Here is a 27,878-nt window from a genome sequence, read left to right as displayed (position 1 = left end):
AAAAATAAAAATAAAAATAAAAATAAAAATAAAAATAAAAATAAAAATAAAAATAAAAATAAAAATAAAAATAAAAATAAAAATAAAAGTTTGTATTAACTTCTGCTCCTCTCTGCTCCTAATTACTAATGTTGTCGATAAAAAGAGGAACAAAAATTAAATCAAGCAACTGAATAATTACACCAGTCTCTCAAGACTGCTTTAACCTTTTCATGGGTTATGTCAGTTCTTTAATCTCTGTGTTAGAGATAAGCAAACGTTGAATGGAAGCCAAAGAGCAAGGTGGTTGTGGGTGTACACCTTGGTTAAAAAGGAAACGTGACCACTCAAAACTCTCTCGAAGTATTTGTGGTCACCGAACGGGAAAGGAATAACATACATCTCCGTGGGCACCAGAAAGAGAGCAGAGAAGGTAAGCAGGCCTGAAATTAATTATTGCAACTGTAGTTCTGTGAGTTGAATGATGCTATACAACCCTGCCAGTAAAGCGAGAATAGTTGTGCACGGACCTCTTTTGTCGAACATTTTGAGAAGCGCTGTGGGAAGGAGATGCATAGGCACAGGGGCTGTGTGGGCAGGAGTTCGGCCGTGAGGAGCTAGGTGTCTGACAGCTGGTGCAGGATGATGAGTTTTACATCGGTTTTCTGTACAATTCAGCAAGGGATTGGAGTTGTGGCTGTGAGGCAGTCAAATGAGCAGAGTTGAAGTGTACAGTCACTGCGGGTGCAGGAGGTGAATCAGGGGACACCTTTCTGTCTGCAACTGCAGGCAGAATGTTCGACACATTGTTCAGATTCATATCTGGCTGGTAAGAGCATATTTGAATGCCTATTTCTTCTCCCATCAGATATGCTAGACCATGAATAGGATCTCCAAACAAGCTTTCTTACATATGTGTAAGAAAGCTCCTTTATTTATTTATTTATTTTTTTACAGAATAAGATCAAGAAATATTTCTGTGTACATGGAATGTGTCTTCTAGTGTTTCTTCCTTTAGTTTCTCAGAAACTCTTCATTCTTCCTCTAGGTAGCCATAAAAATATTCCCTCAAATATTCCCTCATTCCCCATATCCATTCAGTCTTAGGACTTCCCCAGCTTTGTTGTCATGACTTGAATTCAAATGTGTACCAAATCCTTGGTCTCTAAGTGGGGTTACTGCTGCTACTACTCTTCAGCCTTGTTTCTGGTGCAGTTAATGACTCATCAGTTATTTAATCTGGCTCTATAAAAGAACCCAGGTATATAAAAAAAATAGTTAAAACTGAAACTTTTTGCTTGGCTGTTCCAGTGATGTGGCTGAGATCAACTGGGTGTGCAGTTCCCCTACAGATGCTGGTGGTGGGCAGCTGGAGGAGAGCAGGGAGCATCAGCCCTAGGCTGAGCCACGGAACCAGCCTGAGGGACATCCATGTGTCCTCCTGAGGCTATACCATGGCAAGAGGTTACCTGGACAAGCAGCTTGTGTGCCCCTTGCTGCTTTATTTTGGCACCTGCCTTTTGGTGGAGCAGCCGCCAAGGGCCCAATGGCAGCAAAGGCCCCATGGGTGGTGTCCGTCTACATGCACGTGCCTCACCGGGGGCAGTCCAAGGGTGTTTCTCAAGGTACCTGGCTATGGCTTGGCAGGCACGTCACACAGAAACACTGCTGGGCAATCCTGTGGCCAGCTGAGCTCACAGAGCAGGAGAGCCTAAACAGGAGAGAAGCTGGGCAATAAGGGATGGGATTGGTGGCCTCATTTCCAAGAACTGACTGCCACGATGAACCCGGGTCACTTGGCCGGTGGGAATTGCATAAGCTGCTGATCTGGCAAAACTGAGCTACAGTAAATAGCCAGGTGATGAGGCAAGGGCAAACACTGCAGGCAGAGAGGACATGGGACAGATCACCTACACTTTGCAAGGGGGAAGGCAGGGAACAGCAACCTGAATAAAAGTCCTGATTGAAATGTCTCTTTTTCCAAATATTTTTCAGCCCAAACAAAATAATGGTTGTGATATCCAAGTCTGAAAATGGACTTGCTCAGGTCATTTCTCCTAAGGCTTGTACATTTTTGAAAGTAAATGTGCTCACTTGGGAGAGAGAGCCCTGGATGTTCAAGCCACTGAAATCCATGGATGTCCAGCTCAAAGGCAGTAGCAGGGACACAAACCTAAACCTTCATACCTCGATGTTTATGTTGCTCTTGCTCAGCTAGAAGAGTCTTTTCCCTTTGCTTCTCTTGCTGTTCCCTTTGCTTCTCTTGCTGTCAGGAAGTTCACTCTTCCCTGTCCATCACAACAATGATAATTAACACTTTTTTTTTTTTTTTTTTTTTTTTTTTTTTTTTCTGGCAAATATACAGCAATGGTATTAAGATACAAGAATATGTCATAAAACCAGTAGACATGTTTGAAAACTTACATTTATGCCTGTTTGTAGAAATTATGCTTACTATGGGAGAAGCACTGATAAGGAGACAGAATAAGTAGGAGACATAAATTAAAATAAAACATGCAGAACACAATTTCAGTCAAAACATTTAGAAAGAGAGCTTGGTTAAGCCAGCTCTGTTTAAGAGATGATGAGAATCCAAAGGAAACTTTGTAGTTGCTCAAATCCTAGAGAAAATTTGACAAATGATTTTTTACACAGGTTACCTTTAGTTATGTTAGTTTTTATGTGTGTATAACATACACTTGTATATGAGTAAAGGATCATGCTATATATAATTTTTTTTGTTGTTGTTATTATTAGTAGAGATAATAGGCTGATGTTCTTGTGAAAATATGAAAGTTAAATTTCAGTGTATTGTTGTAGCAAAATTAGTTTTCCTAGAATTTGCAAGAACCAATTGTTTGTTTGTTTGTTTGAATTACACTTTTGGTGTTTTGTTTTGCTTTGTAGGGAGGTGGGGTTTTTCTTGTTGTTGTTTGTTTGCTTGTTTCTTTTCCTGTGAGATGACAATGAAACAAGAAGTTATAATTTCATATTATTTTATTGCAGCTTATTCACCACTAAGAGACTAAAGATTAACAATGGAACCATCAAAAGATTTTGTATTCAAGTACAAAGGGTTTTACTTTGGTGTAAATACTTCAGTCGAGCACGTAGCTTCTCTGGAGAATTTTGAAATCAAAGACAGTGACATATTTATAGCTACTTATCCCAAATCAGGTAAGAATGGAACTGTTTCCAAAGAGGAAATAAATCTGCCTTTATTCAACCACCTAATCGCAGCTGTGCCTAAGGTTGTTAGCTTTGCTTTTAGACATGAACCATCTCTGAGGATATGTGGTGCAGCATTAAGTACAAATCCTGCATAGCCATGGCCTGAACAGCAGGACACAGGATGCCTGCTTTTGTCCAACTGAGTTGATCTACCTCATTCTTGGACTCCGTGCTCAGAACAAGCTATGGCCAAAACAAGCTGAGCTCTTGAAGGTACAAGAAGCCCATGGAGAGGTCCTGAGTGGCAGTGGTAGGGGACAGAAAGCCCAAGTGATGCTAACTCATCATCAGGTGGTGCTGGAGCAAGCCGTACAAGTAGGCAGAGGGTCTGGATGGGTGGGCAGCATTTAAGGGACAAAGCTGTAACAGCACTCAGATGAGCACATCTTTGGAAGAGAGAGCTTTGTGTTGCAAAGTGATGTAGCACCCACTGACAGGAAAGAGTTTGCAGATGATTTTGAGTTATGAATTGCACAGAATATTGTCTCCTTCCCATTCACATCTTTCCCTCTGAAAATATTTTAGAAGTGTGGACCACAGAAATTAAACATCTCATGTTGCTACAACAACCTGAGGAAAGACACAATTTGTGTGGAAGCTGAGTATGCTGGGTGAAAGAACTGAAGGCTTAGTTACCTGCCATGGCTTTTATGGTTGTTATCTTCAGTATGCAAAGCTGTATTTATATTCACAAAGTGAATATAAAGTATTCATATTCACCTACAACTGTGCAGAGGCTGTGTTTTTGGCAATATAATGTCTTTAAATAAAAATTAAAATAAATAATCAAACAATGTTCAAACAAAAAGCTTTTCTTCTCAGGAACCGTGTGGACTCAGAACATTTTGAGCTTGATACTTCATGAAGGCCACCGAAATGGAACAGAAGATATGGAGCTCATGGACAGAATCCCATGGCTGGAATACAATATAAAAAATAAGGATTATACAAGTCTTCCTGTGCCTCGTGCTTTTGCCACGCACCTGCCTTACTACTTACTTCCAAGAGACCTGAGAAACAAAAGAGGGCGTGTAAGTGATGTTATTTTTGCAATGTACTTAAACACAATGATGAAAATTTGCCTCAGTGATTTTTGTTGCAGAGCTGTGCTCACAGGAGCTGTGGAGGCAAGCCTGTAGTGCTGCAGTTAGGTTCTTCACAGATACAGGTGTAGTGGAAAACTGCAGAGTTCTCACCACTTTCTTCTCAATCCCAGTGAAATTTGAAAGAGAAATCTCCTAAGAAGAAAAGAGGATTTGAAATCCAAATGATGCCCAGCAAAGAATGGGAAAATTGACCAAAATCACACAGGCTACACATGTCAGAAAATATATTATGATTTCAGGAAAATCTTGTTTGGGGGCATCTTTCCCCCCTCTGCTGGAATACATAATTCAGTTTGTTCTTATTTTATAGCAAACCATAGAAAGGTTTATTTTTTTCTCTGTGATTTCAACTCAGAGCTTTTGAATTTGAGTTCATTGAGTTCTCCTGCACTGTATCTAGGAATCCTTGTTGGAAATACACCTTGGAAATAATAATTTTGTTTTGCTAAAGGCAATCAGAGAACTTTTCAGTTAACAGGAGTCTAATGCAGTAATTTTACCCAGTTAGAAATGCAGTTTGAGAGCAGGGTTTTTCTCTCTCCCTGCAAACACCTGTAGCCTCGTAAGGGCAATGTGCCCATCTGAGAGGCAGGAGGGTTCCCATCTTACTGGAGGTGCCCAGTGTTTGCCTGAGGTAGAAGTCAGCAAGAGCCAAAATAACCCTTGACTGTAACAAGGATTTCCTTTAGGACGATGGGACTCCCCCTTGTCATTCACAATCTTCTGCCTCTGGCACCAGCACCATGGAACAGCAGTTCAGGTCACAGAGCATGAATGCTGTTAACACTGTACCTGAGTTTTGATTTACCATAAATTATTGTACATTTCCTCATGAGTACCTACAGAAAGTACACCACAAAGGGAAGATTTGCTATACTACCTGTAAGCTTAACATGATAGTCACATTGAGACTGGTTTCTCACACTTTTGGTGGTAACTGGAAGGACATCTATGGACAACTGCACTGATGGTCGGGATAACAGAGCCCTGTAACATCTCTGAGACCTGTTGTTTTGCAGATTATTTATGTTACCAGGAACCCCAAGGATGTGCTGGTTTCTTACTACCACTTTTCCAAATTCATCACAACACTAGAGGAAGTTCCAGATTTTAACATTTTCATGGAGAGGTTTTTAGCTGGCAAAGGTAGGATATCTTTCTTACTTAAGGAGTCCAAATCCTGGCCCATGCCCTCAGATTGAATAGAGATTAATTTCATCAATAAATAACAAGTACCCAGAACCCTCAGCTATGCTGTAACCTGGATCCAAAGCTTCAGAGGTTGCCTGAGCTTAGCACCATTTTCTGATTAACTTGGGTCCAAAGGTGGTAGCATACTCAAGGCATTGCTGCTCCCCAGCAATGTGCAATCTGCTTGTCTCATCTGCATTGGATACCAATTCAGAATATAGTCATTATGACTGAGGAGCTCTTAACACCTTCTGCACTTGGTTAGTGGAGCTGAACCCATAGGAAAAGACACGGTACGGGAAAAACAGGAAGTAGATTTTTGCTTCTGCCATTATTAGTGCAGATTGCCAGAAACCAGAGGGGGTTTGCCACATGAGCATAAAGAATTGTCATCCATAGGCTGTGAGCACACATCCCACACCCCCTGTAAAAAGCCCATCTCATTATGCCTTTATGGGCATAACTGCCCTCTGAGTCTTGGGGAAAATGGAACAGAAGAGAGGAACGCCTACGCTCCTCTCCCCAAAAATACTGCACAGGCCCAAAAATGACTGATATCGTTACTGTTTTACTGTTAGCTGTAAATAACATTTCTCTCTCTCTCTCTCTCTCTCTCTCAATTATTTTCCCTTTGGCAAGTGCTTGCCAGTTGTTGGTTTGATCATGTTGCAGGCTGGTATGGCCATGCGGAGGATTTCAATATACTCTTCCTTACCTATGAAGACATGAAAAAGGTGAGGTCAATTATATCACTGCATTCAAGGTTTTCTCCTCTGTCGTGGTTTAACCCGGCCGGCAGCTAAACACCACGCAGCCGTTCGCTCACCCTTCCCCCTCCCTCTCTGGGACGGGGGAGAGAAATGGAAAGTGAAGCCCGTGAGTTGAGATAAAGACAGTTTAATAAGACAGGAAAATAACAATAACAACAACAACAACAACAACAACAACAACAACAATAATAATAATAATAATAATAATACAATGATGATAATAGTACTACTAATAATAATATGTACAAACAAGGGATGCACAATGCAATTGCTCACCACCCGCTGACCGATGCCCAGCCTAACCCCGAGCAGTCCGGCCCCACTCCCCCGGCTAGCCACCCCTATATATTGTTTAGCATGACGTCAGATGGTATGGAATACCCCTTTGGCTAGTTTGGGTCACCTGTCCTGGGTCTGTCCCCTCCCAGCTCTTACTGCACCCCCAGCCTGCCTGTTGGCAGGACAGAGCAAGAAGCTGAGATGTCCTTGGCTTGGTATAAGCACCGCTCTGCAACAATTAAAACATTGGGGTGTTATCAGCACTCTTCTCATCCTAAGCCAAAACACAGCATTCCACCAGCTACTAGGAAGAAAATCAACTCTGTTCTAACTGAAACCAGGACAGCCTCCCATATCAAATGCATTTTCAGATTGTTCTTTATAACTATGTTTTATATTGGAAAGTGCTTAGTCCCTTATGGAGCAGAATCAAATTGAGATTTTTGAGAGAATAAAGTCATTTTTTCTAATTGGTGCAAGATTGTATCAACCACTAAAGAATTATTGGTTAGATCACCTTCTACTAGGACAAAAGTAATCTTCTGTACAATCCCAAAACAAACAAACAAACAAACAACAACTAAAAAAAACCACCAACCAACCAACCAAAAAACTTTCTGAAAAAGTACAGGACAAGAATTTTGTAAAAAAAAAATCTGAAATATTATAGGACAAGACTTTTGTGAATAACAAAAAAATATGCTCATAACAGTTCCACTAAAGAAAATTAATACTCTATGGGGTCTTCCTGTGTCTTTGTGCAACTTCTCTTTTCCCCAAGGCAGCTCGCTGCCATAGCAGGCTACAGCATCCCTAACTTGAGAGCTCAAGACATGCAAGTGAGACTATGCTCTCATAAAAAACATGGCCTCTTTTGAACCCAAATTCATGCCCTTTTATGATCCTGTATTTAGTTCTTTGCATCATCAAGACCCTTCAAAGTAACATTATTGCAGGATCTCAGAAGTGCTGTGCTGAAGATTTGCAACTTCCTAGGCAAGAAGCTGAGTGAAGAAGAAATAGAAAGTGTTGTGAGACAGGCTACTTTTGAGAACATGAAGAAAGATCCCAGGGCAAACTACGAGAATCTGCCAGATGACATCGCAGACAAAAGCAAGGGTAGATTTCTACGAAAAGGTAAAATGGAAGCAGTCCAATGTAACAACTACCTAATTCCTCTTCTTGATACAAGATGTACCTAGGGCTTACAAACGTAGCCGGAATGCCCCCATCATCAGAGGGACAGGTCAGGTTAGCCATGATTAAATTCATAAGAGCTGTTTTATTGTTAAGGCATCACTGATTTTACCACATTTTCCTAAGAACGATAAAACATTGTGTATTACTGATTGCAACAGAAGTTGCAGAAGGCCTGCACGATATCAGAGAAGATCTGAGGGTTGTGCTGAACCAGCGGTAAGGTTACCCTTGGATCTCACTGGGGGCTGATATGGTTATGAGCAATTTGCTAAATGGATAAGTAGCTTTCACTGGGGAGAAAAGCATCTCTCAGACAAAAAAAAAAATATAAAAAAAAAAAAGAAAAGAAAAAAAAGAAAAAAGAAAAAAAAAAAAAAGGTGGTGCTTCTAGGCCTCCAAGAGACTTACCAACTTACCATCTAGACACAAGAGTGAATTTGATTTGAACAGTGACGGTCTACCAGGATAGGCTGCTTAAGGCTGAAAACAGTGCAGCCCTCCTTCACATGTGTTTTTTCTTACTTTTCAAGGCAAGAGTCATCTTCACAGTATGAGCATAGCCTCTTTTATCAACTACCCTCAAGGTAAACACGAGGCATCCTGGGCTTTCTTAGGATGGCCTGATGCACAGTGTAGGATGAGAGCTCTAGGGGTTAAAGAGTGGTGCAGTCAGAGAAGAAGAAGAAGAAAAAAAATAGGTGTTACTTTTAACACTTTCCCCCATCTCATATTTGATCTCAAAGGAATCACTAAAAAACACAACCAGTGAGCTGAGTAACGTTATGGAGAGACAGGACTATATGCTGCGCTATATACACATCACCTAGACTTGGAAGTGAGTCCTCCAAAGAGCACACGGAGTCTCTCCCAGGGGACCAGCAGCTGAGAGATGCTGAGGAAGCCAGGAAGAGCTTCGCGAGGATAGCGCTCGCTGTCAGCAGACGGGCTTTCAGACAGGTGCATGTTCTGCTTCTCACCCCCCTTTGTTGCTTCTTTCTTCAGGCACTGTTGGAGACTGGAAAAATATGATGACAGTGGCGCAGAGTGAAAGGTTTGATGAAGTACTTAATGAGAAAATTAAGACCCTGCCCATCAAAATCACCTGGGATATTAACAGTGAAATGTAGGCTGGTTTTGACTCTCATCATCCTATGGAGTCGATGGATGTACCTGAAGTTCTAGAATAACAAAATACATCAATTTTCACCTGTGTTATAGAAAGAATACTGTAGCATCTCATTCAGAAAACATGCCTTGTCTGAGAGCTATTCAATTTCATCAGTTTCCTCTTTGTAATTTTACAAGATACTTACAAGTTAATTTTCAAAGTAAACTGTGAGTTCCTTTCTTTGTGTTTGCTTTTACATTCACTGACTTTAACAATACCAAAGTTGTAGAAACCCAAGTGAAGATAGATTGGTGTTAAAGATAGTTTAAAATTGTATGGAAATGTTTCTACTTGTGAATTTCTCGAGGCTTCTTTTGGTAGACCTTTAAATGTCTGGACTGCAAATAAGATTGACCGTCTGTGCTATAGATCTGGTTTCATATATTTCAATTTATACTAGCTTGGTAAACTCAAATACCCAACCCTTAGCTATTAAACTGGCCTTTTTGTTGCATTTTCTGGTGTTGCCTATTGACTGAAACACTTCATGCATTGTCTATTACCGTTCTTCGGGTCATGTTTGACAATTTGCTGCTTGAAGTTTTTGAGAAAAACACACACCATAATCACAGTGGTTTCTTAAGTGAATGCCCACTCTGTCCTACCTAATGATCTACTAGACCTAGAGGTAAAAACCTGACAGTAACCTGTGACTCCTATACACATTAACACACTATCAGGGTTTAATCTGTCCTTGACACAACTCCATGCAGTGGCTTCCCCAAGGGCTTCCCATGAGAAGACGGGTACAGAGATGTATCTCAAGATTTTTTTCTACCAATAACTGAAAAAATGTTTATGTCCACACCACCACTCCTGACATGCACCCAGTCTGTGACATATTCACCTTTCTAGACAGCAATGTCTTTTATGTAGCTTACAAAGGGAAGTCCATCTCCTGAATATTTATCAATTTTGTCCATTGAAATTGCTCACAAACTGTAGCTCCCCCCCTTATCAAAGACACTGACAAGTCTCTGATATGCCTCCAGCATTTTTCCCCTCTAACACTCTTCTGTGTTTTTCACTATGGCCTTACTCAAGAAGGCAGAAGGAAGGATCACAATCTAAGGAAGAAACATTTTGTTCCATTTTTTTTCCTCTTTTCTTACTTTTTTATTTTTATTTTTTTTCCAGACACCAACTGCACTCACTGCTCCCAAAGACCAGCTTGCTCTTCTCATTTTCAATCCATCTGCTTTAGCCTTCTCACAGGTTCTACCTGCTTTTTGCTGGACAGAATTATTTCATGCACGGCATGCTCTTGGATCCTTCAGTTTGACATAGGTGACCTCATATCATTACTTACAAGAAGGTTTTTACGTACCCCCGATGGTACAGTCAGATCATCTTTTCTTCTGGAACTTCACATCCCCAATACCAAGAAAACTTACAAAAAAAACCCTCGTGATATACAAAATTGCTACACCCCCTGGCATACAAGTTTGAGCTTCAGACATGGGGACTGGTGATTTTTTTCCACCCGTACATACTTACCCTGGCCACAGAAAACATAAACAAGTTCAAAGTCAGAAGACTACTGTGGGCCTTCTGCTGAGTTTACTTTTAGTACAAATAAAGCCTGGTACAAGTTGGACCTTGATCTTTTTTTTTTTTTCCAATGGTAGACTATAACAACAACACCAATCACAGAAATAAAAAGCCACATACTTGTCATACTACCCACACAGTGTTCCACAGCCTACTGATGCCAGCTGCCTCTATCAGTTGGCAGATTTCACTAGCACTCTCAGTCAAATTCCCTTTTATTTCACAGATGTTAATGGATAATAAAGCTAAACAAATCAGAAGCTCAGTCTATGTTACTGAAATGTCTTTCAAAGACTTGGAGAAATGGACTTAAGCAATTTTTTTTTTGTTATTTCAATCCTTAGCACCTCTGCTTGGAAACAAAAGATGCAAGTAACAATGAAAAATACATTTCTGCATTTTAACTTGAGAGTTGTAACTTTAAACAACACATCCTCTGCGTAAAAAACAATAAAAATATTAATGTGAAAACAGAATAGAAAACCCCATTAATCTAGGAATACCATTAGCAAGAAACTTGTTTTTCTCACTTAGATAACTCTTGTATCATCAGTGACTTAGAAAACTTTTTCAGATTACCACGTTTTGCACGGATTACACAGCATTCTTGAATTCAGTCCAGATTTAAGGAGAACCAAATCATTGTTTTTATGAAAAATATCCTAGTTTTAAATGTATAAACTGACAGTGGAAAGTAATTTTTTTTTTTTTTTTTTTTTTGAATGCAGCTGAAATGAGGCATAGCAGAAGAAAATTAAATTCAGTGTTGAACAGCACTTTAAAGTACACTAGCAATTGCACAGGAAGCTGGACACGGTCACTATGAAGCTTTCAATCCAACTGCATCTTTGGAAAAGTCAGATTTAACATCACATTAGCTTACAAGGTTTTTAAGCATATTTGGTAACGTCTGCTGGAGCTCAGATCCTGCTTATTGCTTTGAAACATACATCATCACTGAAACCTAGATGCTTATCTGGAGTTCTTAGGTGCCAAAATTAAAAAGATCAAATAGAGGATGGTAGGAACAAAGGCACGTGGTTAATTTATAAAAGCATTTATAGGGTACTTGAACATTTATTTCTGTCTATTAGAAATGCTTGTTTATTCATCTTGAATAGAAAAAGACATGACTACTGGAACATGTTATATCAGATCATCCTAAACAGATGTTCTCAAGTGGCACGAGCAGGTAATCTTATATATCATTAAATTATTTCTGGAATGAAATCTCTCATCTTGCATATGGAATTTCTATATACTAAAGTTCAAAAAACATTTATTCCTCTAAGCAATGACTCTAAGTTTTTAGAATCTTTCCAAATAAAAAAGAAGTATCTTATTTCCACAATTACTATACATACACAGTTAAATTAATTCCCTTTAAGAAAGAAATGCCAAGCGGGAAAGCTCTATATGCCTTCCATTTCATTGTCATACCTGTGCACACTGAATTAGACCGATAAAAAAAAGAAAGAAAAGAAAAAGTAAAATATTGTATTAACTTCTGCTCCTCTCTGCTCCTAATTACTAATGTTGTCGATAAAAAGAGGAACAAAAATTAAATCAAGCAACTGAATAATTACACCAGTCTCTCAGGACTGCTTTAACCTTTTCACGGGTTATGTCAATTCTCTAATCTCTGTGTTAGAGATAAGCAAACGTTGAATGGAAGCCAAAGAGCAAGGTGGTTGTGGGTGCACGCCTTGGTTAAATAGGAAACCTCAAACCTCTCTCGAAGTATTTGTGGTCACCGAACGGGAAAGGAATAACATACATCTCCGTGGGCACCAGAAAGAGAGCAGAGAAGGTAAGCAGGCCTGAAATTAATTATTGCAACTGTAGTTCTGTGAGTTGAATGATGCTATACAACCCTGCCAGTAAAGCGAGAATAGTTGTGCACGGACCTCTTTTGTCGAACATTTTGAGAAGCGCTGTGGGAAGGAGATGAATAGGCACAGGGGCTGTGTGGGCAGGAGTTCAGCCGTGAGGAGCTAGGTGTCTGACAGCTGGTGCAGGATGATGAGTTTTACATCGGTTTTCTGTACAATTCAGCAAGGGATTGGAGTTGTGGCTGTGAGGCAGTCAAATGAGCAGAGTTGAAGTGTACAGTCACTGCGGGTGCAGGAGGTGAATCAGGGGACACCTTTCTGTCTGCAACTGCAGGCAGAATGTTCGACACATTGTTCAGATTCATATCCGGCTGGTAAGAGCATATTTGAATGCCTATTTCTTCTCCCATCAGATATGCTAGACCATGAATAATCTCTCCAGACAAAGAGGCAAGGCTATTTTTCCTCATATATTTTTATTGCATATTCATATATGTGCAAGAAAGAAAAATATGTTTTTTGTTTTGTTTCTTTTTTTGTTTGTTTGTTTACAGAATAAGATCATAGAATTTTCACAGAATTTCACAGAATTTTCTAGGTTGGAAGAGACCTCAAGGTCATCGAGTCCAACCTCCAACCTAACGCTAACAGCCCTCCACTAAACCATATCCCTAAGCTCTACATCTAAGCGTCTTTTGAAGACTTCCAGGGATGGTGACTCCACCACTTCCCTGGGCAGCCTGTTCCAATGCCTCACAACCCTTTCTGTAAAGAAGTTCTTCCTAACATCTAGCCTAAAACTCCCCTGACTCAACTTAAGCCCATTCCCCCTCGTCCTGTCACCAGGCACATGGGAGAACAGGCCAACCCCCACCTCTCTACAGCCTCCTTTAAGGTATCTGTAAAGAGCGATAAGGTCACCCCTGAGCCTCCTCTTCTCCAGGCTGAACAAGCCCAGCTCCCTCAGCCGCTCCTCGTAGGACTTGTTCTCCAGGCCCCTCACCAGCTTCGTCGCCCTTCTCTGCACCCGCTCAAGCACCTCGATGTCCTTCTTGTAGCGAGGGGCCCAAAACTGAACACAGTACTCGAGGTGCGGCCTCACCAGAGCTGAGTACAGGGGGACGATCACCTCCCTAGCCCTGCTGGTCACGCTGTTCCTAATACAAGCCAGGATGCCGTTGGCCTTCTTGGCCACCTGAGCACACTGCTGGCTCATATTCAGCCGACTGTCCACCATCACTCCCAGGTCCTTCTCTGCCTGGCAGCTCTCCAACCATTCCTCTCCCAGCCTGTAGCTCTGCTTGGGGTTATTGCGCCCCAGGTGCAGGACCCGGCACTTGGCCTTGTTAAACTTCATGCAGTTGACCTCAGCCCATCGGTGCAGCCTATCCAGATCCTCCTGCAGAGCTTTCCTACCCTCAAGCAGATCGACACACGCACCTAACTTGGTGTCATCTGCGAACTTACTGAGGGTGCACTCGATGCCCTCGTCCAGATCATCGATGAAGATATTAAAGAGGACCGGCCCCAGCACCGAGCCCTGGGGGACGCCACTAGTGACTGGCCTCCAACTGGACTTGGCTCCATTCACCACGACTCTTTGGGCCCGGCTATCCAGCCAGTTTCTAACCCAACGAAGCGTGCGCCAGTCCAAGCCAAGAGCAGCCAGTTTTTTGAGGAGAATGCTGTGGGAGACGGTGTCAAAAGCCTTGCTGAAGTCAAGGTAGACCACATCCACAGCCTTTCCCTCATCCACCCAGCGCGTCACTCTGTCATAGAAGGAGATCAGGTTCGTCAGGCATGACCTGCCTTTCATAAAGCCATGCTGACTGGGCCTGATCGCCTGCTTCCCCTTCAAGTGCTGCATGATGACTCTCAGGAGGATCTGCTCCATGAGCTTTCCTGGCACTGAGGTCAAACTGACAGGCCTGTAGTTTCCTGGGTCTGCCCTCCGGCCCTTCTTGTAGATGGGCGTCACGTTTGCTAGCCGCCAGTCGATTGGGACCTCCCCCGATAGCCAGGACTGTTGATAAATGATGGACAGCGGCTTGGCCAGCTCCTCTGCCAGTTCCCTCAGTACCCTTGGGTGGATCCCATCTGGCCCCATCGACTTGTGCACATCTAAGTGCCGTAGTAGGTCACCAACCAGTTCTTCATGGATAATGAGGGCCACATCCTGCTCCCCATCCCCTTCCACCAGCTCAGGGTACTGGGTATCCAGAGAACATCCGGTATTGCCGCTAAAGACTGAGGCAAAGAAGGCATTGAGCACCTCCGCCTTTTCCTCATCTCTTGTAACTAAGTTTCCCCCCGCATCCAGTAAAGGATGGAGATTCTCCTTAGTCCTCCTTTTTGTGTTGATGTATTTATAGAAACGTTTTTTGTTATCTTTAACGGCAGTAGCCAGATTGAGCTCCAGATGAGCTTTGGCCTTCCTAATTTTGTCCCTGCACAGCCTCGCTACTTCTTTAAAGTCCTCCTTAGTGGCCTGCCCACTTTTCCAAAGCTTATAAACCCTCTTTTTCCTCCTAAGATCAAGCCACAATTCTCTGTTGAGCCAGGCCGGTCTTCTTCCCCGCCAGCTCGTCTTTGGGCACGTGGGAACAGACCGTTCCTGCGCCATTAAGACTTCCCTCTTGAAGAGCGCCCAGCCTTCCTGGACCCCTCTGCCCTTCAGAACCGCCTCCCAAGGGACTCCACCAACCAATGTCCTGAGCAGCTCAAAGTCAGCCCTCCGAAAGTCCAATACAGCGGTTTTACTGGTCCCCTTCCTGGCCTCGCCAAGAATAGTGAACTCCACCATTGCGTGGTCACTCTGCCCTAGACAGCTCCCGACGATCACGTCCTCCACCAGTCCTTCTCTGTTCGCGAAGAGAAGGTCTAGCGGGGCACCTCCCCTGGTAGGCTCACTAACCAGCTGCGTCAGGAAGCTATCTTCCACGCTCTCCAGAAACCTCCTAGACTGCTTTCTCAGGGCTGTGTTGTGCTTCCAGGATATGTCAGGGAAGTTGAAGTCCCCCACGAGTACAAGAGCTGATGATTTTGCAACCTCTGTCAGCTGCCTGTAGAATTCCTCATCCGTCTCCTCATCCTGGTTCGGCGGTCTATAGCAGACCCCGACCAGGACACTAGCCTTGTTGTCCCTGCCGATCCTAACCCAAAGGGACTCGACCTTGTCATTCCCAACCTCGAGTTCTACAGCCTCGAAAGACTCTCTAATATAGAGAGCCACACCACCACCCCTTCTATGCTGCCTGTCCCTTCTATAGAGCTTATAGCCAGGCATTGCAGCACTCCAGTCATGAGACTGGTCCCACCACGTCTCCGTGATGGCAACCAAGTCGTAGCCTGCCTGCCGCACGATGGCTTCCAGCTCCTCCTGTTTGTTACCCATGCTGCGTGCATTGGTGTAGATGCACTTCAGCTGGGCCATTGCCTTATCCTCCGGCCTTGCCATTGTTCCCCCTGGCACAGCCCCAACAATCCTAGCCTCAGCCCCATCCCCCTTCCTACCTAGTTTAAAGCCCTCTCAATGAGCCCTGCCAGTTCCTGGCCCAGGATCCTTTTTCCCCTAAAAGATAGGGACCCGTCTGCGGCCATCAGGCCAGGTGCTGAGTAAAGTGCCCCATGATCAAAAAACCCAAGATTTCTGCGTTGGCACCAGCCCCGGAGCCACGTGTTTAACAGGTGGGCTTTCCGTGTCCTCTCTGAACTCCTCCCTGCCACCATAGGGATGGACGAAAACACCACCTGCACTCCCGCTCCATCCACTAACCGACCCAGCCCCCTAAAGTCCCTTTTGATAGCCTTGAGGCTTCTCCCTTCGATGTTATCACTGCCCGCCTGGACTATCAAAAGGGGGTAATAGTCAGAGGGGCGTACCAGGTTAGGAAGCTTCCTGGCAACGTCCCTGACCCTGGCCCCAGGGAGACAGCAGACTTCCCTACGGGTAGGGTCCGGCCGACAAATAGGGCCCTCTGTTCCCCTAAGAATCGAGTCACCAACAACAATAACCCTCCTGTCTTTTTTGGTGGAGGCAGTCCTGAGGCGCGGAGTCGACCTCCTCGCTCCAGGCATCCTCCTGGGAACATTTGCTACCTCTTCCTCACACACCGGCCTCTCAATCTCTAGGGCCTCAAACCTGTTGTGTAAGGGCACCTGGGAAGGTGGGGCCGGAAGGGGAGAGCATCGCCTGCGATGTCGAGCAGGGACCTGTTTCCATTCCTCCTCAGCTCCCAGATCCCCTCCCTCTGCCCGACGGGGACAGGGCAGGGTGTCCGCCCCCATTTGAGGAGTCTCACCTCGGCACCTCCCCTTGAGGCCCTGCAGGGAGTATCATGTAATATTTCTGTGTACTATGCATGGAATGTGTCTTCCTTTAGTTTCTTAGAAACTCTTCATTTTTCCTCTAGGTAGCCATAAAAATATTCCCTCAAATATTCCCTCATTCCCCATATCCATTCAGTCTTAGGACTTTCCCAGATTCAAGTACTGACTTGAATTCAAATGTGTACCAAATCCTTGGTCTCTAAGTGGGGTTACTGCTGCTACTACTCTTCAGCCTTGTTTCTGGTGCAGTTAATGACTCATCAGTTATTTAATCTGGCTCTATAAAAGAACCCAGGTATATAAAAAAACAGTTAAAACTGAAACTTTTTGCTTGGCTGTTCCAGTGATGTGGCTGAGATCAACTAGGCATGCAGTTCCCCTACAGATGCTGGTGGTGGGCAGCTGGAGGAGAGCAGGGAGCATCAGCCCTAGGCTGAGCCACGGAACCAGCCTGAGGGACATCCATGTGTCCTCCTGAGGCTATACCATGGCAAGAGGTTACCTGGACAAGCAGCTTGTGTGCCCCTTGCTGCTTTATTTTGGCACCTGCCTTTTGGTGGAGCAGCCGCCAAGGGCCCAATGGCAGCAAAGGCCCCATGGGTGGTGTCCGTCTACATGCACGTGCCTCACCGGGGGCAGTCCAAGGGTGTTTCTCAAGGTACCTGGCTATGGCTTGGCAGGCACGTCACACAGAAACACTGCTGGGCAATCCTGTGGCCAGCTGAGCTCACAGAGCAGGAGAGCCTAAACAGGAGAGAAGCTGGGCAATAAGGGATGGGATTGGTGGCCTCATTTCCAAGAACTGACTGCCACGATGAACCCGGGTCACTTGGCCGGTGGGAATTGCATAAGCTGCTGATCTGGCAAAACTGAGCTACAGTAAATAGCCAGGTGATGAGGCAAGGGCAAACACTGCAGGCAGAGAGGACATGGGACAGATCACCTACACTTTGCAAGGGGGAAGGCAGGGAACAGCAACCTGAATAAAAGTCCTGATTGAAATGTCTCTTTTTCCAAATATTTTTCAGCCCAAACAAAATAATGGTTGTGATATCCAAGTCTGAAAATGGACTTGCTCAGGTCATTTCTCCTAAGGCTTGTACGTTTGTAGTGGGTTTATGTGGCTAGGTTTTGGTAGCAGAGGGCCATAGGAGGGACTTCTGTGAGAAGTATCTAGGAGCTGCCCCATGTTAGTTAATGGCCCCACTTCTGACCAGAGCTGAGCCAGTAAGTGATTGTGCCTCTGTAAGAGCATATTTAAAACAGGGGAAAAAACACTGTGCCACACAGCAGCTGGGACAGTGCGAGGAGTGAGGATCAGCCTTTCAGGCACCAAGGTCAATGAAGAAGGAGGGGGAGAGGTGTTCCAGGCACCAGAGAAGAAATCCCCTGCGGTCTGTGGTGAGGACCATGGTGAAGCAGGATGTCCCCCTGCAGCCCTTGGAGTACCACAGTGGAGCAGGGTTCCACGCTGTAGCCCATGGAGGTGACCACGGTGGAGCAGGTGGACCTGCACCGATGGAGGCTGCAGCCTGTGGAAGGCCCCTACCAGAGCAGATTGGGAGCCAGACCTGTAGCTCGTGAAGAGGAGACCACGCAGGTGCAGAGGGTCTGGGGGGAGCTGCTGCCCGAGGGAGACTCAGGTTGGAGAAGTTTGCACCTGAGGTATGGACCCTGTGGTATGGAATCATATCTGGAGCAGTTATTGAAGAGCTGCTGCCTATGGGAAGCCCACGCCGGATCAGTTCATCAAGGACTGTATCCCATGGGAGGGACCCCACAGCACAGGGGATGAGAGTGACCGAGAAGGAGTGGTGGAGAAGAAGCATTACAGACTGACCATAACCCCCGTTCCCCCATTCCCCTGAGCCACTCAAGAAGAGGAGGTGGAAGAAGGTGGATGGGGGGGAAGGTGCTTTTGGTTTCTTTCCTTTGTTTCTCACTTCTCTAGCTTGTTCGTTATAATCAGTTAAACTTACTATCTCCCTATGCTGAGTCTGTTTTGCCCATCACAGTAATTACCGTGCGATCTCCTCATCCTTGTCTTGACCCTTGAGCCCTTTTCATTGTATTTTCTCTCCACTCCTCTTTGAGGAGGGTTGAGTGAGAGAGTGGTTGTGATGGAGCTCGGCTGCCCAACTGGGGAAAAACAGCACAATGTTTTCTGAAGTACATCTGCTCACTTGGGAGAGAGAGACCTGGATGCTCAAGTTGCTGAAATCCATGGATGTTCAGCTTAAAGGGACACAAACCCAAACCTTCAAACCTGGATGTTCATTTTGCTCTTGCTCAGCTAGAAGAGTTGGTCTCTCTCTTCACTCTGTTAATCTTCCTGTATCTCCCAGAGAATTTGTTCTTCCCTACAATAATGATTAACTTTTTTTTTTTTTTTTTTTTTTTTCTGGAAATATGCAGCAATGGTATAAAGATACAAGAATACGTCATAAAACCAGTAGGCATTTTTAAAAACTCACATTTATGCCTACCCATCCCTGTTTGTAGAAATTATGCTTACTATGGGAGAAGCACTGATAAGGAGACAGAATAAGTAGGAGACATAAATTAAAATAAAACATGCAGAACACAATTTCAGTCAAAACATTTAGAAAGAGAGCTTGGTTAAGCCAGCTCTGTTTAAGAGATGATGAGAATCCAAAGGAAACTTTGTAGTTGCTCAAATCCTAGAGAAAAATTGACAAATGATTTTTTACACAGGTTACCTATAGTTATGTTAGTTTTTAAGTGTGTATAACATATACTTGTATATGAATAAAGGATCATGCTATATATCTATATTAATATTAGAAATATATATCTAAATTAATATTAGAAACATATCCTGATATTCTTGTGAAAATATGAAAGTTAAATTTCAGTGTATTGTTGTAGCAAAATTAGTTTTCCTAGAATTTGCAAGAACCAATTGTTTGTTTGTTTGTTTTTGAATTGCAATTTTGGTGTTTTGCTTTGCTTGGTTTGTCTTTGTAGGGTGGTGTTTTTTGCTTTTTACTTTGTTTATTTGTTTTTTTGGTTGTTGTTGTTGTTTTTCTGTGAGATGACAATGAAACAAGAAGGTATAATTTTGTTTTTTCTTATTGCAGCTAATTCACCACTAAGAGACAAAAGATTAATAATGGAACCATCAAAAGAGTTTATGTTCAAGTACAAAGGGTTTTACTTTGGTGTAAATACTTCAGTCGAGCATGTAGCTTCTCTGGAGAATTTTGAAATCAAAGACAGTGACATATTTATAGCTACTTATCCCAAATCAGGTAAGAATGGAACTGTTTCCAAAGAGGAAATAAATCTGCCTTTATTCAACCACCTAATCGCAGCTGTGCCTAAGGTTGTTAGCTTTGCTTTTAGACATGAACCATCTCTGAGGATATGTGGTGCAGCATTAAGTACAAATCCTGCATAGCCATGGCCTGAACAGCAGGACACAGGATGCCTGCTTTTGTCCAACTGAGTTGATCTACCTCATTCTTGGACTCCGTGCTCAGAACAAGCTATGGCCAAAACAAGCTGAGCTCTTGAAGGTACAAGAAGCCCATGGAGAGGTCCTGAGTGGCAGTGGTAGGGGACAGAAAGCCCAAGTGATGCTAACTCATCATCAGGTGGTGCTGGAGCAAGCCGTACAAGTAGGCAGAGGGTCTGGATGGGTGGGCAGCATTTAAGGGACAAAGCTGTAACAGCACTCAGATGAGCACATCTTTGGAAGCGAGAGCTTTGTGTTGCAAAGTGATGTAGCACCCACTGACAGGAAAGAGTTTGCAGATGATTTTGAGTTATGAATTGCACAGAATATTGTCTCCTTCCCATTCACATCTTTCCCTCTGTCCTGTCCTCCCCTTCTCTTCTTCTTCACTATCTATATAAGGTGCCCTCTAATCCTTCTGTTGAAGCTCCACTGCTGTGCAGAAAAATTGTCTAGGTTAATGAGGCCAAGCAGAGTAAGACCATCATCACAGCCGTGAAATTATGATTTGTGCTTTCTAAGCATGGTGTTTGTTTTGTGGCATATTACAACACATTTCAGGAATTCAGGAAGCAAAAGTCTTTCAAGATCCCTTACAGACAAAAATATTTTAGAAGTGTGGACCACAGAAATTAAACATCTCATGTTGCTACAACAACCTGAGGAAAGACACAATTTGTGTGGAAGCTGAGTATGCTGGGTGAAAGAACTGAAGGCTTAGTTACCTGCCATGGCTTTTATGGTTGTTATCTTCAGTATGCAAAGCTGTATTTATATTCACAAAGTGAAAAAAAGTACAACTGTACAGAGGCTGTATTTATGGTAATATAATGTCTTTAAATAAAAATTAAAATAAATAATCAAACAATGTTCAAACAAAAAGCTTTTCTTCTCAGGAACCGTGTGGACTCAGAACATTTTGAGCTTGATACTTCATGAAGGCCACCGAAATGGAACTGAAAATATGGAGCTCATGGACAGAATCCCATGGCTGGAATACAATATAAAAAATAAGGATTATACAAGTCTTCCTGTGCCTCGTGTTTTTGCCACGCACCTGCCTTACTACTTACTTCCAAGAGACCTGAGAAACAAAAGAGGGCGTGTAAGTGATGTTATTTTTACAGTGTACTTAAAAACAATCTGGAAAATTTGCCTCAGTGATTTGGTCCAAATCCTGTCTTTTTCCTGTTTTAGTTCCCCATGCCTTGGTATAAATATCACCAGCCTAATACATGTGGGGAGATCAGTGACCTTCTAGAGCCCATCAGTTCTGTTTCCTCTTGCCAAATCTCTCCGCCCTAACACTGCTAGAGAGATTCGTGGTACAGCAGTGTATCTCAGGAGGACCTGCCAGGGTCAAAGACTTGGACTGATCTTACTCTTGGGAAAACCTCCAATTCCAGTGAAATTATTAGTCTGGGAAAAAAAAAAAAAAAAAGCCTCTGACACTGATGAGTGGCACAGGACTACAGTAGAAAGAGAGATAACATGAAACCCACCTCTTGTGCATCGGTGCTGGGAGTTTCTGAATCAGGCTCCTTACGGTGAATTGTGTCACAGCTCAGGGGCTCTCTTCCATTACAAAAAACTCCTAGAAGCAAATGTAGCCAGTCTACAACACTAAGGCTCACTTACTGAACATGGACATACAGGAAAGTCTGAAGACATACAGGCATTGTCTTGTTCTGACATTGAATTGCCTTAACCACCTTTCAACAAATTCCTGCATTGCTCCCTGGCAAAGTATCTCATGACAAGATGCTTCTGCTATTCTTTCTTGCAGCAGTCCCCTTTTGCCCCTTCCATCCTCATTTCTGCTGTGAGGTTTCCTGGGGCTGAGTGAGCAGATACCTGTTGCAGAGCTGTGCTCACAGGAGCTGTGGAGGCAAGCCTGTAGTGCTGCAGTTAGGTTCTTCACAGATACAGGTGTAGTGGAAAACTGCAGAGTTCTCACCACTTTCTTCTCAATCCCAGTGAAATTTGAAAGAGAAATCTCCTAAGAAGAAAAGAGGATTTGAAATCCAAATGATGCCCAGCAAAGAATGGGAAAATTGACCAAAATCACACAGGCTACACATGTCAGAAAATATATTGTGATTTCAGGAAAATCTTGTTTGGGGGCATCTTTCCGCCTCTGCTGGAACACATTATTCAGTTTGTCCTTATTATATCAAACCATAGAAAGGTTTTTTGTTTTTTGTTTTTTTTTTTTTTTTTTTTCTCTGTGATTTCAACTCAGAGCTTTTGAATTTGAGTTCATTGAGTTCTCCTGCACTGTATCTAGGAATCCTTATTGGAAATACACCTTGAAAATACAACTGTACCAGAGTTGTGATTTACCAGAAGTTATTGTACGTTTCCTCATGAGAACTTGCAGTATTTGCAGAAATATGATGCTAACTCAAAGAGAAATTTAAAACGATTTTCTAGTGTTGATATTTCAACCTGACTACCTTACACAAGTGAAAAGTATCACTGTAACGTGGACCCCACGAGGAGTTAGCCACAGGCACTGAATGACCACATAGGGAGTGCTTGCTGCTCTACCTGTAAGCAAAATTACATTCTCCAGTATTTACTTAACATGATTGTTGCATTGAGACTGGCTTCTCATCATTTTAGTCGTACCTGTAAGGACATCTATGGACAACTGCACTGATGGTCGGGATATCAGAGCCCTGTAACATCTCTGAGACCAGTGTTCTTTTTTTTTTTTTTTTTTTTTTTTTGTAGATTATTTATGTTACCAGGAACCCCAAGGATGTGCTGGTTTCTTACTACCACTTTTCCAAATACATGAACATAGTAGAGGAGGATCCAGATTTTAATAGTTGCATGGAGAGGTTTTTAGCTGGCAAAGGTAGGATATCTTTCTTACTTAAGGAGTCCAAATCCTGGCCCATGCCCTCAGATTGAATAGAGATTAATTTCATCAATAAATAACAAGTACCCAGAACCCTCAGCTATGCTGTAACCTGGATCCAAAGCTTCAGAGGTTGCCTGAGTTTAGCACCATTTTCTGATTAACTTGGGTCCAAAGGTGGTAGCATACTCAAGGCATTGCTGCTCCCCAGCAATGTGCAATCTGCTTGTCTCATCTGCATTGGATACCAATTCAGAATATAGTCATTATGACTGAGGAGCTCTTAACACCTTCTGCACTTGGTTAGTGGAGCTGAACCCATAGGAAAAGACACGGTACGGGAAAAACAGGAAGTAGATTTTTGCTTCTGCCATTATGAGTGCGGATTGCCAGAAACCAGAGGGGGTTTGCCACATGAGCATAAAGAATTGTCATCCATAGGCTGTGAGCACACATCCCACACCCCCTGTAAAAAGCCTATCTCATTATGCCTTTATGGGCATAACTGCCCTCTGAGTCTTGGGGAAAATGGAACAGAAGAGAGGAATGCCTACGCTCCTATCCTCAAAAATAATGTGGGTGCCAAAAAAAGTGACTGATACTGTTACTGTTTTACTGTTAGCGGTAAATAACATTCTCTCTCTCTCTCAATTATTTTCCCTTTGGCAAGTGATCGCCAGTTGTTGGTTCGATCATGTTGCAGGCTGGTATGGCCATGCGGAGGATTTCAATATACTCTTCCTTACCTATGAAGACATGAAAAAGGTGAGGTCAATTATATCACTGTATTCAAGGTTTTATCTTCCCGTATAAATGTATTTTCAGATAGGTCTTTATAATTACGCTTTGTATTGGAAATTGCTTAGTCCCTTATGGTGTAGAATCAAATCGAGACGTTTGAGAGAATAAAGTCATATTTTTTCTTTGGTGTGAGATTTTATCAAAAAAAAAAAAAAAAAGAATTATTGGTTAGATCACCTTCTACTAGGACAAAAGTAATCTTCAGCACGACCTCAAAAAAAAGTTTCTAAAATAGTACAGGACAAGGCTTTTGTGAATATCTTCAACACAAAAAATGTGCTCATAACAGTTCTACTAAAGGAAACAAATGCTTAAGAGGCAATTGCTAAGGCACTTGAGGAGCTCTCAGATTGCTGACCAAATGTTCCCTGTTTGGTGTCTGTCTGTGCCTTTGTGCAATTTCTACTTCCTCTTAGGAAGTGCTCCAAAAGGGCACTGCCACAGCGGGTTACAGCATCCCTAACTCGAGAGCTCAAGACATGCAAGTGAGACTATGCTCTCATAAAAAACATGGCCTCTTTTGAACCCAAATTCATGCCCTTTTATGATCCTGTGTTTAGTTCTTTGCATCATCAAGACCCTTCAAAGTAACATTATTGCAGGATCTCAGAAGTGCTGTGCTGAAGATCTGCAACTTCCTAGGCAAGAAGCTGAGTGAAGAGGAAATAGAAAGTGTTGTGAGACAGGCTACTTTTGAGAACATGAAGAAAGATCCCAGGGCAAACTACGAGAACCTGCCAGATGACATCGCAGACAAAAGCAAGGGTAGATTTCTACGAAAAGGTAAAATGGAAGCAGTCCAATGTAACAACTACCTAATTCCTCTTCTTGACACAAGATGTACCTAGGGCTTATGAACTTAGCTGGAATGCCCCCATCATCAGAGGGACAGGTCAGGTTAGCCATGATTAAATTCATAAGAGCTGTTTTATTGTTAAGGCATCACTGATTTTACCATATTTTCCTAAGAATGATAAAACATTGTGTTTTACTGATTGCAACAGAAGTTGCAGAAGGCCTGCAAGATATCAGAGAAGATCTGAGGGTTGTACTGAACCAGCGGTAAGGTTACCCTTGGATCTCACTGGGGGCTGATATGGTTATGAGCAATTTGCTAAATGGATAAGTAGCTTTCACTGGGGAGAAAAGCATCTCTCAGACAAAAAAAAAAAAATATAAAAAAAAAGAAAAGAAAAAAAAGAAAAGAAAAAAAAAGAAAAAAGAAAAAAAAAAAAAAGGTGGTGCTTCTAGGCCTCCAAGAGACTTACCAACTTACCATCTAGACACAAGAGTGAATTTGATTTGAACAGTGACGGTCTACCAGGATAGGCTGCTTAAGGCTGAAAACAGTGCAGCCCTCCTTCACATGTGTTTTTTCTTACTTTTCAAGGCAAGAGTCATCTTCACAGTATGAGCATAGCCTCTTTTATCAACTACCCTCAAGGTAAACACGAGGCATCCTGGGCTTTCTTAGGATGGCCTGATGCACAGTGTAGGATGAGAGCTCTAGGGGTTAAAGAGTGGTGCAGTCAGAGAAGAAGAAGAAGAAAAAAAATAGGTGTTACTTTTAACACTTTCCCCCATCTCATATTTGATCTCAAAGGAATCACTAAAAAACACAACCAGTGAGCTGAGTAACGTTATGGAGAGACAGGACTATATGCTGCGCTATATACACATCACCTAGACTTGGAAGTGAGTCCTCCAAAGAGCACACGGAGTCTCTCCCAGGGGACCAGCAGCTGAGAGATGCTGAGGAAGCCAGGAAGAGCTTCGCGAGGATAGCGCTCGCTGTCAGCAGACGGGCTTTCAGACAGGTGCATGTTCTGCTTCTCACCCCCCTTTGTTGCTTCTTTCTTCAGGCACTGTTGGAGACTGGAAAAATATGATGACAGTGGCGCAGAGTGAAAGGTTTGATGAAGTACTTAATGAGAAAATTAAGACCCTGCCCATCAAAATCACCTGGGATATTAACAGTGAAATGTAGGCTGGTTTTGACTCTCATCATCCTATGGAGTCGATGGATGTACCTGAAGTTCTAGAATAACAAAATACATCAATTTTCACCTGTGTTATAGAAAGAATACTGTAGCATCTCATTCAGAAAACATGCCTTGTCTGAGAGCTATTCAATTTCATCAGTTTCCTCTTTGTAATTTTACAAGATACTTACAAGTTAATTTTCAAAGTAAACTGTGAGTTCCTTTCTTTGTGTTTGCTTTTACATTCACTGACTTTAACAATACCAAAGTTGTAGAAACCCAAGTGAAGATAGATTGGTGTTAAAGATAGTTTAAAATTGTATGGAAATGTTTCTACTTGTGAATTTCTCGAGGCTTCTTTTGGTAGACCTTTAAATGTCTGGACTGCAAATAAGATTGACCGTCTGTGCTATAGATCTGGTTTCATATATTTCAATTTATACTAGCTTGGTAAACTCAAATACCCAACCCTTAGCTATTAAACTGGCCTTTTTGTTGCATTTTCTGGTGTTGCCTATTGACTGAAACACTTCATGCATTGTCTATTACCGTTCTTCGGGTCATGTTTGACAATTTGCTGCTTGAAGTTTTTGAGAAAAACACACACCATAATCACAGTGGTTTCTTAAGTGAATGCCCACTCTGTCCTACCTAATGATCTACTAGACCTATAGAGGTAAAAACCTGACAGCAACCTGTGACTCCTATACACATTAACACACTATCAGGGTTTAATCTGTCCTTGACACAACTCCATGCAGTGGCTTCCCCAAGGGCTTCCCATGAGAAGACGGGTACAGAGATGTATCTCAAGATTTTTTTCTACCAATAACTGAAAAAATGTTTATGTCCACACCACCACTCCTGACATGCACCCAGTCTGTGACATATTCACCTTTCTAGACAGCAATGTCTTTTATGTAGCTTACAAAGGGAAGTCCATCTCCTGAATATTTATCAATTTTGTCCATTGAAATTGCTCACAAACTGTAGCTCCCCCCCTTATCAAAGACACTGACAAGTCTCTGATATGCCTCCAGCATTTTTCCCCTCTAACACTCTTCTGTGTTTTTCACTACGGCCTTACTCAAGAGGGCAGAAGGAAGGATCACAATCTAAGGAAGAAACATTTTGTTCCATTTTTTTTCCTCTTTTCTTACTTTTTTATTTTTATTTTTTTTCCAGACACCAACTGCACTCACTGCTCCCAAAGACCAGCTTGCTCTTCTCATTTTCAATCCATCTGCTTTAGCCTTCTCACAGGTTCTACCTGCTTTTTGCTGGACAGAATTATTTCATGCACGGCATGCTCTTGGATCCTTCAGTTTGACATAGGTGACCTCATATCATTAGCTTACAAGAAGGTTTTTACGTACCCCCGATGGTACAGTCAGATCATCTTTTCTTCTGGAACTTCACATCCCCAATACCAAGAAAACTTACAAAAAAAAACCTCGTGATTTACAAAATTGCTACACCCCCTGGCATACAAGTTTGAGCTTCAGACATGGGGACTGGTGATTTTTTTCCACCTGTACATATTTACCCTGGCCACAGAAAACATAAAACGAGTTCAAAGTCAGAAGACTACTGTGGGCCTTCTGCTGAGTTTACCTTCAGTACAAATAAAGCCTGGTACAAGTTGGATCTTGATCTCCTATTCTTTTTCCAATGGTAGACTATACCAACAACACCATTCATAGAAATTAAAAAGCCACTCATACTGCCTACCAGCTACCTCTATCATTTGGTAGATATCACAAGCATTCAGTACTGAAAGGAAAATCAAATCCATGGTAATAAATGCACCTATGTGAAAGAATTAAGCCTGTGCAGTCTCTTCTGAATTGGAGCCCATTTGCAATGCACTGAAGTGCTAATAAGAAAATAAAAAGACTATCAGATATTGTAATAAGAGAGCACAGTTATGTGTCTGCTCTCTCTCAGGATGCAGGCTATCTGCAGGTTGGATCGAGGCAGAGTCTACCGTCTGGTCCAAGAAACTTTGGACTTCAGCAACCACACAGTTAAAACCGAAGGTACTTAGGACACATCTTATCCTGATGGTTAGAAGCAGAAAGATGGAAGTTGAATCTCCCCAGGGAATTGTACTTG

General features: G+C 42.7%; 2 protein-coding genes across 2 annotated transcripts; both read left to right on the top strand.

Moving 5' to 3' along the window:
* Positions 1-201: 201 nt before the first annotated feature.
* Positions 202-9,378, top strand: LOC311434048 (amine sulfotransferase-like). The gene is made up of 7 exons (XM_084513886.1): positions 202-412; positions 2,986-3,156; positions 4,033-4,241; positions 5,336-5,462; positions 6,147-6,241; positions 7,513-7,693; positions 8,759-9,378. The coding sequence occupies exons 2-7, from the start codon at positions 3,018-3,020 to the stop codon at positions 8,881-8,883; spliced, it is 876 nt and encodes a 291-aa protein (XP_084370012.1). The 5' UTR covers positions 202-412; positions 2,986-3,017; the 3' UTR covers positions 8,884-9,378.
* A 2,694-nt stretch (positions 9,379-12,072) lies between these two features.
* LOC311434047 (amine sulfotransferase-like) lies at positions 12,073-26,263 on the top strand. The gene is made up of 7 exons (XM_084513885.1): positions 12,073-12,285; positions 19,738-19,908; positions 21,011-21,219; positions 22,851-22,977; positions 23,651-23,745; positions 24,384-24,564; positions 25,644-26,263. The coding sequence occupies exons 1-7, from the start codon at positions 12,144-12,146 to the stop codon at positions 25,766-25,768; spliced, it is 1,050 nt and encodes a 349-aa protein (XP_084370011.1). The 5' UTR covers positions 12,073-12,143; the 3' UTR covers positions 25,769-26,263.
* The last annotated feature ends 1,615 nt before the right edge of the window (positions 26,264-27,878 follow it).

This window comes from Aythya ferina (assembly GCF_964211825.1).
Source record: "Aythya ferina genome assembly, chromosome: 3".
In the NCBI taxonomy this organism is placed as follows: Eukaryota; Metazoa; Chordata; class Aves; order Anseriformes; family Anatidae; genus Aythya; species Aythya ferina.
Note: the sequence above shows the minus strand (reverse complement) of the source record. Positions and strands in the feature narration are given on the sequence as shown.